General features: G+C 34.3%; 1 protein-coding gene across 3 annotated transcripts in view; it reads right to left on the bottom strand.

Moving 5' to 3' along the window:
* Positions 1-17717, bottom strand: part of BANK1 (B cell scaffold protein with ankyrin repeats 1) — a 307010-nt gene that overhangs the window by 135853 nt on the left and 153440 nt on the right. For all 3 annotated transcript variants that reach the window (XM_036095806.2, XM_036095807.2, XM_036095808.2), the window contains one exon: positions 10014-10210. In XM_036095806.2, the coding sequence (XP_035951699.2) occupies positions 10014-10210 (197 nt within the window). The remainder of the gene's footprint in view (positions 1-10013; positions 10211-17717) is intronic.

Raw genomic sequence — 17717 nt, 5'->3', positions numbered from 1 at the left:
TCTGAAGGACAGATAACAAAGAATACTTATTCTTTATTCCTCCATTTAAATGTGAGCTCATGAGAGGAATGACTTGTCTGTCTTGTATTACTGTAAATATATTAATATCCAGCATAAAGTACATTCTTAATATTTGTAGAAACAATTCTTTTTTATGGAACAAATACATAAAATGTACATATAGGTATGTATGTGTGTGAGAGAGCATCTACTGAGACAACCACTGTGTGGGTATGGCAGATACATTGGTGAACAAACGTACACTTTTGTGGAATTTGCAGTTCTGTGGGACAGATATTAAACACATATCCACATACATTAATATGTAATTATAAACTCTGATGTACTGTTACCAAACTGAGAGTGTGATAAAGGAAATAGATTCTAGGCTTGAATTTGTTAATACATGAATTATATTAACACATGATTATGTTATGAAGATATCATGATCTAGTATTCAGTGGAGGTCTATATAACACATATGATATTAAGCATAATGTGACAAATTTCCATTTTTTATAACTAGATTTAAATTGAATTTTATTTATTTAATTAAAAATATTCATAGCATATATCACCTTCTGAAATTACCTTGTTTGTTTATTCATCTACTATCTCTCCATAACTAATTAGAATATAAGCACCAGGAAGGGCTAACAGCATTGGCTTAATGTTGCTAAATGCCAATCTCTACTACACAGATTATGACGATTTAAGTTTTTCTGGGAACTGAAAACCTCTATTGACTTACTAAGTAGAAGACACACTAAAATAAAACATAATAAACATATTCATTCTCTGTTTGAGGGAATGTTACAGTATAACCTGTTTAAAAGGAAATTTGATGAATATTATTTGCTGCATTTACTTCAGGAGTGATATCTTAAACAGGTAAGAAAAAAAATCATACTATGGACTATTCATGTGTCATATATGTAATGTAATTTTTAAAACTATAAAATGCTAAGTATTAAAATAACTCACGGGCGCCTGGGTGGCTCAGTTGGTTAAGCGACTGCCTTCGGCTCAGGTCATGATCCTGGAGTCCCTGGATCGAGTCCCGCATCGGGCTCCCTGCTCAGCGGGGAGTCTGCTTCTCTCTCTGACCCTCCCCCCTGTCATGTACTCACTCTCTCTCATTCTCTCTCTCTCAAATAAATAAATAAAATCTTTAAAAAAAAAAATAACTCACAAACTGATTGAAATATTAAATTATGTTCAGGGGGAAGTTTAAAAATCATGATAAGCTTTATAAATTCCAAAGGCCTTTCATATACATAATTTGAAACTTATAACATTCTGATATTTAATGAAGTGGATTTCAGAGAAAAACAAAAGTACAGAGTTTTCTCTGTTCTCCTTCCCTCCTCTAACAATCCTATTATGTCAGATACAGAATAAGTGCTCAATAAATATGGGGGAGTGATTATAATGATAACAATATAACAATGAGGTCACATTCTATTTAGAAGCATTATATGGGTATAAGGTTGGAATGCCAAGGGCAGAGAGCATAAGCAGATTGGAGGTGAGGACCTGGCTCGCTCAGTGAGTATTTATTATTAAAATTTAGATCATTCTGGCTCCCTTTGTGCTGATACAAAATCCATTCCCTTTCTCTTCCACTTTTATAGTCTATGCTAAAATTGGGAAGAACCATTCTAATCATTACAGAATTCACATAGTGAGACCCTAAAGTTAGTAGGTTCTTATTTTTATGGCTAGCCATCTCTTTTGGAAGCCATCTAATGAAGATTCTGGATCCAAATTTCACTGACTCTCCAAATTATGAGCCTCTGTTTCCCAAAATATATAAAATAAAAAGTAGCAGTCCCTCAGAGAGTAGTGGAGAACACGTAACAGGGAAATGTGCATAGAGCTTCTAGCCCAACCACATATGTAATAGGTCTTCAACAAACAATCAACTCCAAGCCCTCCCCACTCCCACGATGCTATTGTAATCGACTGCAGGCTTGTTCAGCAACGCGGTCCAATACTGCGGTAATGAACCAGATTGCTCGGATAATTGGCATTCTCCCCACCAAATGCAAGATTGATAGATTCAATATAAATCTATGCAGTAACCATTCTTGTAATAGAGAGTTCTCATTAAGGAAATGGATTAATTGGCTTACTGATATTTTAGTGAGAGCCAGATTTGAATAAGTGGACTGGGCAGTACAGAGAAAAGCAAATTAAACACTAATAAAGGCAGAGATGTTCTTGTTTAGGCTGAAGTCTCAGCCACAGGCTAAAATTGAGGATCTGAGTTTCAGATTTGTCAATGAGAGTGGACATTAATGTCTGACAGATGAAAACGCTCTGATTTTTACCCCTGGCAGCTCCCTTTCTCTCTTAAGACGCTCATCCCAGCGGAAGGCTGCGTGTGTGTCTCCTCCCCTACATGATTTTCACCTGAGATTCCTAACCCCTTGGAGGGAATGTATGTCTGATATAGAATATGCTTTACACTTGTTTCCACACACAGCTAATAAGACATACTTGGGACAAACTAAGAGTAAAATATTTACCAGAATCCTTCCCAAAGTATCATGGCGCTCATGCATCATTAGAAAATACTTAATCTCTCTGTTCTCCCAGTGAATCACTGTTCCATCTTTTCAATATTTGGAAAGACTTTTTATTATGATTAATTTTTAAGGAGAAATATATATTCACGTGTAAATGTACATACACACGTATCATTCGTATCCCTCCTGCTCTTGCCTGTACGGTCTGTTGTCTAAGTAGCAGCCAGAGAGTCAATCAGAACTTGTCATACCTCTCTTTGGAATTCCTTAATGGTTTTCATCCTCCAGAATCCTTGCCGTTGCCCACACCACTCTACAGATACTGGCCTTTGTGACCTTTCTGACCCTATTACTATTCTCCTTCTATCTCATTTAGTCTGCTTCAGTAACACCGGGCAACTTCCTCTTTCATGGACATGCCAGGCACATCCACCTCCAGGGCTTTGCATTTGCTGTGCTGGTTTTCCCTTATTGGAACAGTTTCCCTCCAGATATCTGCATGGTTTTCATAGCTTTCCAGTTGTTACCCAAAGACTGCCTTTACAGTGAGGACTTCTCCACTACTCATTTCAAATTTGCCGCCCAAATCTCCCCCTACATACCACCCAACACAATGTGTTAAACACTAATGTCCATCTGACACATTAAATATACTAATTACTGTTTATGGTCTTTTATTTCCCATTAGAGTTTAAATTCTATGACGACAGGAGTTTTGGTCTGTTTTTGAATTCCCAGTGTTTAGAACAATACCTAATAGGTATCAGTAAATTTTGTTGAATAAGTCAATGAGTTGACTTGCCAAACTAAATTTAAAGAGACTATTGATTTCCCAGGTCAAGTGAAAGTTGATTAATTTATTTAAAACAAACCCAAGATTTAGTCTTCAACTGGTACCATCTATTTTTCTTTTATATTTTTGGAGGCAAAATAAGTCAGACATAATCTTTAATTTCTCACATCCATATATATCACAAGGAAGGTGTTGCTACATAAGAAGAATGAAGAAATCATACTGCTTGGCACAGAGCTATGATATTTGATGAATATTCTTTTTAAAAAAATATATATGGTTCTGTATTTTTCTCATATGTAATCTGACCTTGGAGAGGGCTTTATATAAAGTAGAAACCATGCCATAATACCAATAGAAAAGTACATACCCTGTCTACACTGAATTACATTATACACCTTTTTGTATCCTCAACCATCAAGAATGACTGAAATTCAAACCAATTAATAGATAAGACTTTTCAAGACTCATATTTTCCCAATGAAATTTCAGTTCACTTGCTTTTGTATACTTTCATTCTGAAAGCATAATATCATTGTGTTTATGTCATGAGGTCTACTCTCTAAAGCTATGGTGTCAATACTGATTGCTCCAATTAACATTTGTGATTAATTTTGTACTCACTGAAATTGCATTTCCTTTTGACCAGCAGGCATGTAAGTGACAGCTCGAGACTATTCTGTTCTACACAAGCTAATTGGTTTTAATGAAGCCAGAGAAAAACAAAAGAACTCGTTTGGAAGGTTTCTAAGAGATTAGAAGACAAATGATTATAAAAACATAAGGTTGCAAGAGACTTTAAATACCATCTAGCCACCACAAGTAGGGGTGTGACCCTTGTTAGGATACTGGAGACTGCCCACGTCTGAAGCAAATACATCAAAGATAACGATGTTTGCAAACTGTAACTGGAGTCTTAAGTCAGAGGAAAGGCCCAAGTTAAAGACAATGACTTATTTATCGGTCATAAGAAAAGATTGTATAGGAAGAACTTTAGCTGTTGGGGTAAGAGAAGAAACTCACAAGGGGTCAGTGGAGATTTAGGAAGATGGCAGGGTCAGGGAAACCCATGCCAAAGCCTGAGCCAAAGGACACCTAAGAGGAATCCAATGGGTCTGATCTATGCTAGAGTATTAAGCCTTTGACAGAGCAGCTTCAGAGTGAAATGAAGAGCTATTATTCTGTTAATTATATCAGTTAATTCTGATATTGAAAAACAAACTGAAGAGAAAGCGGAGCTGTTGGGAGTGTGTGTGTGCCTGTGTGTGTATATGCGCATGTGTATATGTGTATATTTGAACATGTTTGTTCAAGGAAGAGTCAGTATAATGGGAGAGATTAATGATGCAAAAGGAAGAGACAGTATGATTAATGGGGAGAACTAAAATTGATATAAACAACAATCAATCCAAGGAAATAAGGTGAATGCAATATCATTTATTGTGGATCTACTATGTATTTAATACTTTCACATTTATTTCATCAGGTCCTAAAAACACCCTGTAAGGAATTATTTTTTTCCATCTGAAGATAAAGAAACTGAAGCCAAGAGAAAGCAAAGAGATTGTTCAAGGATGCAAACTTGGTATTTGATGAAGTCAGGATTCAAATCCAGAGCTGGCTGAATCCCAAGGCCCTATGTGTAGAGAAAAATGGAAAATTTGGCAAACAAGAGAGAGGAGATGAGGGAGTTTAACAGGATGTTTAGAGCTGCAGAGTTAGGGCATTAAACCTGGGTTTGCAGACTTGCAGAGGGGTAAAATTCTGTAATAGCCACTATGATGCATTTAATGGGATTTTAGAAAGAGGTTGCTAAGTAGTTCCAAAAGCGTAACTGAAACATGAATTTGTAATGTGTGCAGTCGAGTGCAGTTATGTGACTTGTTCCAGGTTCTTCAGTTCTAACAGAACATCAATATTGAACAAAGGCCAGAATTTTAAAATTCATTGTAGGCTGGCCTATTAAAAATATATGCTGAGGTTAGCAGTTGGGATATTTGTCCACGAATTCTCTAAAACTTAACTTAAAAAAAAATCCTGAATATAAAGAGATATGACCAATTATTTTATTTACATCATGGGACCTAGTTAAGGATATTGTTGGGTAAGTGAGATCAAACAAGCCCTTAAATTGGACACTTACCTTCTGCCTCATCAATGAATAAATACATGCTGAGCACTTCCTGTACACCTAACAGTGGAAGGGGAAGGGAACCCATTGCCCATTATCTGCTTCTAGACTTATAAGAAAGAAAAACTACATTGGCAAAGCGGGGTATGCTGCTATTTAGACTGAATTAGTATATAGTAATACATACTAAATTAAATGAGCAATCTACTAGAGAACAAATAGTATAGAAAGCACCAAGTGAGCAATGCTAAGGTTGAGAGATATAAAAAGTCAAGAAGAGTGATGTTCACTGGCCTAAACATAGCTAACTTCTGAATAATAGCTTCTCTATACCAGTCAGTCAATCATTGCTTTATGAAGGGATTCTCAACATGCTTCAACATATACCCTCTGTATCTTCATTCCAAACCCTGGACCATTTGGAAAAAAGTGCAGGGTCATTGTCTGTCAGACAGACACTAGAGGAACAGAATCTCTCTCTCTCTCTCTCCTCTCTCTCTGTGTCATGCGTGCACGCACGCACGCACGCGCACACACACGCCCACTGTCCACAGGGTCAAAGAGCAGTGTTGAGGTAAGTCAATGAGAGCAAGATGTCACAGAAATCTCATCACAGATGTGAGCAGGAGAAAGATTTCCAGTGAAGAGTCCTTCTGAAAAGCCAGCTAGAAAAAGTGCATGGAAAGCTGATTTTCTGTTTCCTAAACTTTAATGAAAATGATTTATGATTAAGATCTTATTTACATATACATAAAACTACATAAGTGAACACTGTGGTGGAAGAAAAAAGATAGTTTAAGTAAATCATGGTTCACACTTGGTTGTAGATTTAAATACCAACCCTTATCCTCTTTGTCCATCCACCTTTCAGAGTGATTCTCCCAGGAGACATTGGCAGAAACTGAAAATAGAGTAATTTATTTGAAAGACCTTATGGATTTTAGAAATATGTGGTATTACTATCTATAATAGTACTGAAAACATGAAAAGAAATGTAGGTATTAATTAGATAATGTTCTCAAAACATGAAAGCTATTCATTCACAGTAAAAAGATTCTGCTCACATATTGTGTATAAATTATTAGCTTCTCAAAGGAAAAATGTCATGAAGAAATGTAAGTGATGTGATTTGAAGCTTCCCCCCTTTTTTCTTTTTCCTTATTATTCATATAGTTTCACTAAGATAGGGCACTTGTTTGTTTATGAATGCTTGCCAATGGTTCTCTTTTCTTTCCTGTATTTTTAAAAATCACAATTGCTTTTTCCTTCTACCCATTTTATTCAGAGATGACCAAACACACTGTGTTGTAATTCTCTGTGAAATCTTAAAATTAACAGTGTTTCACTGAAGGGAGATTAGGAAGAATAGAACACATCAGCCAATCAGCTGGGTGCAAAATATGTTTGAATTTAAAAATATATATTTCTTCTGTACAGAAGTATGGCTCATTGGATTGTGAACCTCAAACCTGAAAGAATATCTACTCCTTTCAATAATTCTGAAACAATAGTTAATGGAAAGGTTTTTTGTAATGGAAAGTTTGAACACATTATGTCACAATCTTAGATTTATCAGAATGTGATTATAACATTAAAACTACGTAAATATTATTAAAGAAACAATAAAGTATTATAGTAGCATAATGAGATTGTACATTTTTTCTCTACCAGATTTAGATATACTCTTTTTTTGAAATTTTTAATTTAATTTATTTTAATTAAAATTCAATAACAGAAAGATCTTTGGGAAATCTCCATATACAATTGGCCCTTGAATAACATGGAGGGTAGGGATGCTGACCCACCACACAGTCAAAAATCCACATATAACTTTTGACTCCCCCAAAACTTAATTACTAATAGCCTACTGTTGACTGGAAACCTTACCGATAGCATAAACTGTCAAACAACACATATTTTGTATGTTATATGCATTATGTATTGTATTCTTTTTTTGTTGTTGTTAGATATACTCTTAAAAAGACTTAGCTACAATAATTTAGATATAAAATTTCATGTGTGTTTATTTATTTAATTAATTTATTTTTTAAAGATTTTATTTATATTATTCATGAGAGACATAGAGAGAGAGAGGCAGAGGGAGAAGCAGCCTCCCAAGGAGCAGGGAGCCTGATGCGGGACTCGATCCCAGGACCCTGGGATCATGACCTGAGCCAAAGGCGGACGCTTAACCATCTGAGCCACCTAGGCGCCCTCACTGTGTGTTTATATGGCATACTTTCACTAAGAAGATAAGATGTTTGGATTTATTTTAAATAAAATTGATAATGAAAAGAATAATCAGAAAAATAAATCAACAGGAAACACATTTTTCCATGTGTGTCACAACCTAAAATATATGTTCCTCTTTCCTTAACCACGCATTTTCAAAAAGGTTTTTGGTAGCTTACAAAATTGTTACACCTAATTATCCATAACCATAATATTCCCTTATAAAACTGCTGTCCCTTATAACTGTTATTGTCATTTCCTTATTGACATCAGAACATTTACAAAGTAATTGATCTATCCTACCTATAATGGCAATGTCTACTATAGACATTCTGGCAAAATGTTAACAGCTCACAAAGAGACAAAATATATAAAATCACTTAACAAATTTCATAGCATAACGATCAAGTATAACTGCAAAATTAGAATGCAGCCATTATAAAAGAGTGAACAGTGACCTAAAGGCAATGATTGCTATCTAGGCTATCCATGCTAATCTATGAACAGAATCTCTTCATTATGAATGAGTAGCTTTCATTTTTTTTTTTTTTGAGAATGTTATCTAATTAACACCTACACTTCTTTCATGTTTCCAGTACTATTATAGATTATAATACCATAATACCATCAACTTGTATCGTTGCTATTACTGCAGGAGCAGAGGTACAAATACCCAGATGATGTGAGAGAAAAAGAAAATTATTTCCCATATCCATCAAATCCTATCTTTGAACTTATGTTCATATCTACTGGCATTATATCTAGTGCCATGTTACTTATGAGGCACATGCAGTTTGCATGGGGCTGTACCTGTTAAAAGCTGAGTCTTCACTGGAGAATGAGAAGTGAAAGCATTACTCTTTGAAAATCAGGGTTTATCGTAGAAAGTAACCTTGGATGCTAAAGATTTTCACAGGAAATTTTAACTTAAGTCCACCAGTGGTTAAAATTTTGAGAATAGGGTTGTAGAGAATTGAGACAGGCAACCAAGATATCCTGCACAAGAGTACTGTAGGCAAATATGCTCAAGACTGAATTGATTCATTGACTTACCTGAGACAGATACCATGTTGCACCAGTCAATGACTTTATAGAGTAGTTAGTAAAATGAATGCACTCATCAGATATGTGAGAATCACAGTCTGAAATCTTTTTAGGAATAAAAATTTTTATTCCTAATTTGAAGGATACGGAATAAAAAAGGTACCTTTTCAATTTTGTTACAAAACTTTATTTCTATATTTGTTTATTTATTTGTTTCTGTATTGATTTTAAATACAAGCAAAAGATCTCTTATTGTAATTCATTGTGAATGATATCCATGCTATTCTGATAACTACTTTGCTATTTCTTAAAAGTGGAAAAAGTTAGATTGGTTGTCATCTGAAATCCACAAATACCAACGGTTTATAGAAGTCCAATATTACATTGACTTAATCTAATAATCAGAATGAATGCTAAAAAGACCAGAAGCTTCCCACAGCGTTTCAATGTTCCTTATTAACTGTTCATTGACAATAAAATTATTTATCTTCTGAGAATCCAAAGACAAATTTTGACATATTCACCAAAACAATTATTGTCTTATTACATTTTCCAAAGAGCCATCAGAAGCATAATTCACTTTTTGAGCAAAATGTACACACATTTCTCTTGTTACAAGAGAAAATAATTGCTCTTCTAAAGTTGATCATGAAAACACAAAGTGTATTCTATATACTAAGGTAGTATCCCCTCCTTCAAAATCTTCCCCTGGTTGTATTCTTACTAATTCTAAGCTAATATCCTTCTGAAAGTTGGGGCTTCAACCTACGTAATAAGGACCCGGGACTTAACAGAGAGAGAAAAAGAATCACATATGAGAAACAAATTTAAGTAACATGAATTAACTTTTTATGGACAACTTTGAATGATTATCAAAATGCTTTCCTTTAACCTAATTATCTAATTTCATGAGCCTAACAGTGTCTAACTCAGACTCTTGAATGAAAGAATAAAGGTAATGGGTTTTCATTGCCTTTTCATCATCTCCTCTTCAATATGGAACAGGCTATATAGAAGCCAGAAAGACAAGTTTTAAAAACGGCTATTTAGGGGAGGAAGCATGGAGTCAGAGCTGGTTTATAGTGATACTAAAACAAGTTGACCTATCTTGCAAAATGCTTTTTAACACAGTGAATGACTCAGGACCAAAACACACTATACTCTAGCTGAGCAGTAGCATCATTTCCAAAAGGGCAATGTACACACACACACACACACACACACACACACACACTCATAAGGAGTTCTAGAGATAAAATGGAAAAAAAAAAAAAAACCTTACTGAAAAGTCTTCAAAGATTTTCTTGAGTTCTTTGTGACCATGCCTTTCAGCAATATGTGTTGGATCTGAACCCTCGAAATTTTTCATCGTAGACGCCCAGGTTGCTCCTGAACATTGAAGCAAATGAATAGCCAAGTTCTTTAAACCAAATTTCGCTGCACAGTGGAGAAGAGTTGGGAGTTCTTTGAAATGAGTATCTGTAAGCATAAGAGGTAAAAGGATTAATATGTTTTTATCATGTCTGGAATTCCATAAGAAGAAGTCAAACACAATCTACTAAAAGTAATTCTCATAAAGTAGAACAGACTTTCAGTGTGATTTCACATATAAGAAACCATCAGTGGTTTTAACAATGAGGCATCTCGTCCTTCCTATTTCTCATCATACAATAAATATAAACTGATATTCTCACTAGCATTAATGCCCCCATCTTACTTGGGGGATAAGTTTAATTTGGAAAGGCATATCAACCCCTTAAATACAAAATAAAACAGAACACAAATATCATATTGTAATAACTCTTTTTGAATATATTTCAACATTAGCCAAACACTAACAATATTAAATAGGTCCATCTATAAAACCTTTCTGTGTTTTCTACTGCCATGCCTAGTTCGCTGCCTTCTGAAGGTGAAATGGACACATAACTGCTGGAGGGGTTATATTAGATTTCTATGTGAATTTTTTCTTTCAAAAAGGAACTGCAACAGAAAATACAGGTGAGCACTTTTATAAACATCTTCAGTATGGAGATTTCCATCAGAATTTTACAGCTTTCATGTCAATGTTTCAGAGTTTGAGTTTCATAATTAGTTATTAGCTATCAATTAGGAGTATTAATTATGTATAACTATAAAATGGTGAGTGTAAACTGCTATCTCAATGAAAAAATACACATACACAGGTGAGTGATGGTTTGTTATTATTCTATACTTTCACACCTAGCTGGAAAAAATGTGTCACAGAAATTACATACCAGCTTGCTTGAATAGCTGTGGCATTATCGGAAGCATGCAATGGGAAGACTTATGGCAACCGAAACAAAGGTGTCAAAGCAAAAGTCAATTTTCTTCCATAATGTTTCGGAAAACTGAATCTGGCTTCATTTACCTCTTTGCTATTTTGTAGACTAAAGCAACAAAAAAGGAAATGAGGAAATGAGACGTTGAGTTTTCAATTCACTTGGGTGTTTCAGGGCAGAATAAATTATTTAGTTTGTTGGTTTGTATGTTTTAACAGAAAACAAAACAAAGCCCTCCAGGATACATTAATAACTTTGCTGTAAGGAAATATTTTACCCTTCAAAATGTGTTGGTACTAAATGGCTATAGGTAAATCCCATGGTTGTATTTCAGTGATAAATGCACTGGTCCCTTCTTATATGGTATGCAGTGGGTCAAAATTTATCAAATATTTTATGAAGATGAACCTGTGAAAGCTGAAACTGTCTAAAGTAGGTACCATCTTCAAAATAAAAGTGTAGTTACTTAAGGTATTAAGATATAATTTTTTATTTATTTTCATTAAAAGGCACCATGAAATATAATTTTCTGCTATAATTAAACCAGGGCAAAGTTAATGAAGAAAAATATTTACATGATAATGTCAGATTTCTACATACCCTTGGTCATCTCTCTCACTGACACATCATACAATAAACAAAAAACATCACCTGGAAATCAATGCTTTATGCATTATTCCTGCACACTATTATTCTGGTGAACTTTTAAATCACTGTCAATGCAACTTAAAATGTTTTTATCATTAAATAAATGTTTAATCATTATGGGAACACAGTCACCTTTTAACCTCACCAAACCCCTGTCAGTAAATCCCTCAAGTTTAGGATAATATAATAGAAACAACAACAACAAACTTCATTAAGAATCTCGTACATCAAAAAGAGTAACTAGGACTATGATAAGTGGTCATGGTTTTTCAGGCGACCTTTCTTAACAGTCGTGCTACTCTGAACCGTGCTTTCTGATATGTAAATGGAAGAAGTTCTGTTGATTTAAGATTATAGTGATAGTAAAGGGTGCTACAAGTTTGAAGGTTGGCTTCTTTATTTTCCATTTCTCTACTTCATTTTTAGTAGTAGCTTAAAATCCACTAATCTACTAGAATACTTTGTGAGGTTACAGACATGAAAGAGCCTTAGAGGGTATCTTTTCAGTTTCCTACCCAGTAATAGAATTGTATTCCTATGTGTAAGACTTTTGAATCACAGACCTGTACCTCTGAAACAAATAATACATTATATGTTAAAAAAAAAAAAAAAAGAAGAAGATAGCAGGAAGGGAAAAATGAAGGGGGGGAAATCGGAGGGGGAGACGAACCATGAAAGACTATGGACTCTGAGAAACTGAGGGTTCTAGAGGGGAGGGGGGTGGGAGGATGGGTTAGCCTGGTGATGGGTATTAAGGAGGGCACATACACTGCATGGAGCACTGGGTGTTATATGCAAACAATGAATCATGGAACACTACATCAAAAACTAATGATGTAATGTATGGTGATTAACATAACATTAAAAAAAAAAAAAAGAATTGTATTCCTAGAGTTTATAAGAGATGATCTGGGTTCTACTTGCATACCTCTAATGACAGAGTGTCCTTTACTTCCTAAGGCAGCCTGTGTCTTGGTTAGACAACACTGATTATTGGACAATTCTTACTTCTCTTGAGGTGAATTGTATTTCCTCTAAATATCCTTTGGGCAATATAGAATACGATAGTCACAAATGCACAGGCTTAGAGTCGGTATTCACTATGTGAACTTCAACAAGCTACTAATTATCTGAGCCTAGCCTTCTCTTCCAAATTTGTAGGGCTATTGAGATAATTAAGTGATGTAACACAGAAAAAGTGCCCAGCGAGTGTCTGAAACATAATAGGCATTCAATAAATATTCTGTGTCAATAGTTTAAAGCATTCTTGTCCTAAATCATCTTTGTTCCAACCGTAAGATCCCTAATTCTTTTCATTATTCCAAAGTACTAACCATCCTGAGAGCTTGACCCCAGAATAGTTGGTCCTTTATAAAACGATGAAACAGTTTTAAATTGGCCTAAATGATCATTTACAGCAACCCTTTTTATTATCTTGGATGAGGTTGTTTTGCCTGCTTATTTTCATTAAGTTGGAAATGCTCAGCCTGCTAATACACATGACCAATAACTAAAAAATTTTTAAGTTTTTAAAATTAAAATATGACAGAGTTAACCTTTCAAAGAATTTGAAATGATTCATAGGCACTATGTTAGTTATTTTAATGCTAATTAAATCACGATCTTTAGCATTATTTTTGTAGAACATCAAATTAAATATACTCAGCATGTGGATATAATATTATATTTCTATATATGAATAAAGATATTCATGTCAATACAGGTATGATTATGCTAAGAACTAGTTCAGGCTTTTATGTATACTTTTTGTAAAACCATACTTTTTATATTTTCACCTTGATTTAATTATTATGAGAATTTGAGATATGAATGGATTCCTCTGTATCTGGAACAGGCAAGTTTGTAATCACATGATCACTAACATTTTTGCGTAAAGACATTTATGTTTCTAGGATTAAAAATTTTTTTTTATAAAAATATAATTTAAAATTGCACTGATGAGTTTGATGAGTTTTAACAATTCTATACACCCATGTAACCACCACCCAAAACAAGCTAAAGAAAGCTTTTATCACCGCAGCAAATTCTCTCATGTCTCATTCTAGTCAATTCTCCACTTCAGAAGCAACTACTTTCTAATTTTTATCAACATAGGTAAGTTTGATTTCTTCTTGGATTTCATATAAGTGGAATCACATATACATGTGTATTGCGTTATCTTCTGGCCCTTTTTTTGATGAGAAGTCAGATATCATTCTTCTAATTGTTTTCCTGTATGGAATGTGCTTTCTCCATCACAAACTCCTCACCCTCTCACCCTCCCCACCCACAACTACTTTTAAGATTTTATTATTATTTTTGATTTTCAGCAGTTTAACTATGGTGTGTGTAGGTATATTTTTGTATTTATTCTGCTTGGGGGTTATGGGGCTTATTGAATCTGTGGATTGAAGTCATTCATCAACTTTGGATCATTCATGGCCATTATTTCTTCAAATATTTTTTTGCCTCATTCTCTGTCACCTTTACTAAGGGACTACAATTACACATATGTTAGATTATTTAATATCCTATACAGCTTGGATTAGAATTGAGTCAAATTAATATGTAGATGAATTGAGCTTGTTCTTTTTTATGGTTTTACTTTGAGTCTAGATTTTTCATCTCTTCTTCAGTTTGAATAAGTTATTTGGACTGTCTTCAAGTTTACTGATTCTCTTTTCTTCTTTGTTGTTTCTACAATTAAGGCTATTTAATTTTTAAAAATTTTCTGATATTGTATATTTCTAGGATTTCCTTTTTTATTATAATTTCTATTGCTCTGATAAAATTGCCATCTTTTTACACATTTTGCCAACTCTTACAATAGATTCTATAACGTATTTATCATAGTTAATGTTCCATCTGATAATTTCAACATCTGGAACATTTCTGTGTCTGCTTCTAATCACTGTCTCTTTTCTTGACCAAGGGTCACCTTTTATTCCTTCTTCATATTTCTTGTAATTTTTTATTGTACACTGAACATTGTATTAAAGAACTGAAATAAATAATGTTTACCCCCAGAATAAGGCACACCATTTCCTCAGTCAGACAACTACACTTGGGAACAGAGTGAAATTTATCTGTCAATGAACTAACTGAGCTTGGTCATTTTTGTGTCTTTACTTAGCTTCCATTAACAACTGGCCTCAAATATTTTGAGGGCAGGATCACAGCTTTCTTCAGCACAGGCTGGGATCTGAGCCCTACTGAGACTCAAGAAAACTCAGCTGCTGTACAGACTGGCTGTCAGCTTTTGGGTCACCAGATATTCTTCTTTTTCTCCAGTCCCGCCTCCAGACTTCACATCAGCATATCTCTCTCAGATTTTGTGGGGCCTCTGTAGTATACCCAGTTAGGGCAGACTCCTTACCATCCCAATAGCTTGGAGGTATTTCTTCCAGCTTTTATGCCTCTCTCTATTTAGAACTTGCTTTCCATATGGTAAAAGCTTTGGTGGGATTTGTCTCAGCAAACTGTCCCCCTTTCACTCTTCAGCAGCCATTAGTAGACCTTCAGGGAAGACTTGGGATGTTTTTCAAGGACCCCTCTCAGTTTTCCTGCCCTTCAGCCATTGGTATACTACCTCTGTGTACTTATAACAGACTACAAAAGAGAGGTAGTGGGTGATGCAGACCCAATCTGTAATTGGGGTTCTTTGGGACTTTTGTCCATCACACTAGCCTAATATATCCACTTAAAGTTTGCTAAATGTTCGGTTGGTTTCTTTTTACTCATCATTAATAGTGAGTTCTTGTTGCTCTGTAAAGGATAAAGGAATTCATGAATTTCTTCTTTCTTATGAAGGACTTGTCCCTTTCTGGAATTTGGTTCATTTAGATTTCTTTTGTCATTCATTTTCTGCTGGATTAAAAAAGAGAAACTGATTTTGAAAATCATCTTGCTTGTTGTTGTTACAATGGGAGTAATAGACTCTTATGATGTACACTGTAATGAGAAACAGAAGTCCTATTAGTCTTAGCTTATACACCATTTAGCGATTTTCTTAAACTTACATTTATTTTATAAGCGGTTTATAATCTTACTTATTGGATTAAAATAATGGATTCCTTAAGAAGATATAAAAAGCCTTTTAAAGTTTGCTTAATCTGTAGTGTACATCTGCTTCATTTCATGGAAATTTCCACTGAATTAATCAAGATTCATTGCATCTGTTTTTATTATCAAGGTGTAAATAAGAAGCCACAATTCACACTAAAGTGTGGTCAGTTTGCTTTTGACTTTTTTTTCTGGATGAAATAAATTTTCAGTTTTATTTGTTTCAACCAATGTTTGTTGAATGGTAATTTCAGAAGAACAGAATTAAATGTCTCTTCCCCTTTCAAGGAAATTCCAATTTCACTAGTTTTACAAATGAAAATAAATAGGTGAGTTGGTACACAGTAAAGAAATTGAGTCATATATTTGTGCTGAGCCATTTCTAACAGTTCAAGGTAATCCCTATAAAAGGTGGCCAATAATTAGACTGAAGTAATCAAACCAAAGCTTTCAAAAGATTAACCTAGCTCACTAGAATAATAGAATGGGAATATACCAAAGGTTGGAATATAAGCTTTAAAAATTTAAAAGATGATGATGCAAACTGGAAGTGCGTGATCATGTAATCCATTTGTTCTCATAAATCACTATCTGGAATCATAAATATTTATTCACTCAAAGTAGAATGACCAGGTGGCCACTTCAGGACAAAACAATAAAGCACACAACAAAGAGAAGGTAAGTCAAGAGATCTGCTTTCTAATCCCAGCTCAGCCACTAAATCTGTAATGCTTAAGAAAGTTCCTTCATCTCCCTGGACCTCTGATTCTTCATTTATAAAATTAGAGGGTTGGGGACTTCTGATTTTCTTCTGGGTTAGAAGCCATGCCACAGATGGTCTTAGGGTAATTTTCCCTGGATGCTAATCAGATACCAATTAAAGAGTAAGGATGATATTTGAGAAGGTTGAAGAAAGGTAATAATTTTCATTCCTTTCATCATAGGATTTGGAGTCTGATAAATGTTAGTATTTCCGTGGATCTGTAAAATGGAGCATTGCTGGGTGTATGGATCTGATTGTTCTGTGACAAGAGAAGCACAAATGCAACATGTGAGGTGCCATTCTCCACATGCTGTCGAAATAGTAAACATAGAATCCTATTTAGAATTTCAAGCAACAAAAAAAATACCTCCAGGGTTATTATATTTCTAAAGCCTTGACAGTGTAAATTCAATGCACAAGGGAAATAATGTTCCATCAAATCCCTTTGCTGCAGTTTTGTTGTTATCTTTTGTATTACATAAAATATGAGTGGGAAGTACAAAGATACACACTTTAGTATTAATCTCAATTTTGTATTCACCTCATTAATTATTGCAATTACATTCTTGTTACTAAAATATTCTTTTAAATATTTAAGAGAAAAATATTAAAAGTTGTATCCGATTTGTATGTCCCTTGTTAATTGTCTCAGGAAACTTCATGTAAGATTTTTTTTTTATAAGTGTTTTAGTTAAAGTGGTTGAATTCCTAGTCAACATTATATTCAAATGAATCCTGGTTTCATCTTAATAAAGTTCAAAATAACACCTTTTATTATTATAAACCTTAGAATTCCAAAATTAATATTTATTTTGAGAGGCAATATTGTGCAGATGTGCTTAAACATCAGGGCTTTGGAACCAGATTGGATGGATGGAATCCCAACTCCAGAATTTACTAATGGTGTAATTTGGACAAGTTACTTGAACTTTGTGTCTCAATTTTCTCAACCTTTAAATGAAGATGATAACATCTAACCAATAAGCTATTAAATCTAGGTCCAATGTATTCTTTCATACAAACAAGTGCTATTGATCCTCATTATTCAGAATTTCATATTTGCAAATTTTCCTACTCATTAAAATGTATTTGTTCCCTCCCCCGACAAATCAAAACTTGTGGCCATTTTGTGGTCATTCGTAGACATGTGCAGAGCAGTAAAAAATCTGAGTGCATGTTCCCAGCTGAGGTCAAACAAGGCAACACCCTG

Source organism: Halichoerus grypus, chromosome 3 (genome assembly GCF_964656455.1).
Source record: "Halichoerus grypus chromosome 3, mHalGry1.hap1.1, whole genome shotgun sequence".
In the NCBI taxonomy this organism is placed as follows: domain Eukaryota; kingdom Metazoa; phylum Chordata; class Mammalia; order Carnivora; family Phocidae; genus Halichoerus; species Halichoerus grypus.
Note: the sequence above shows the minus strand (reverse complement) of the source record. Positions and strands in the feature narration are given on the sequence as shown.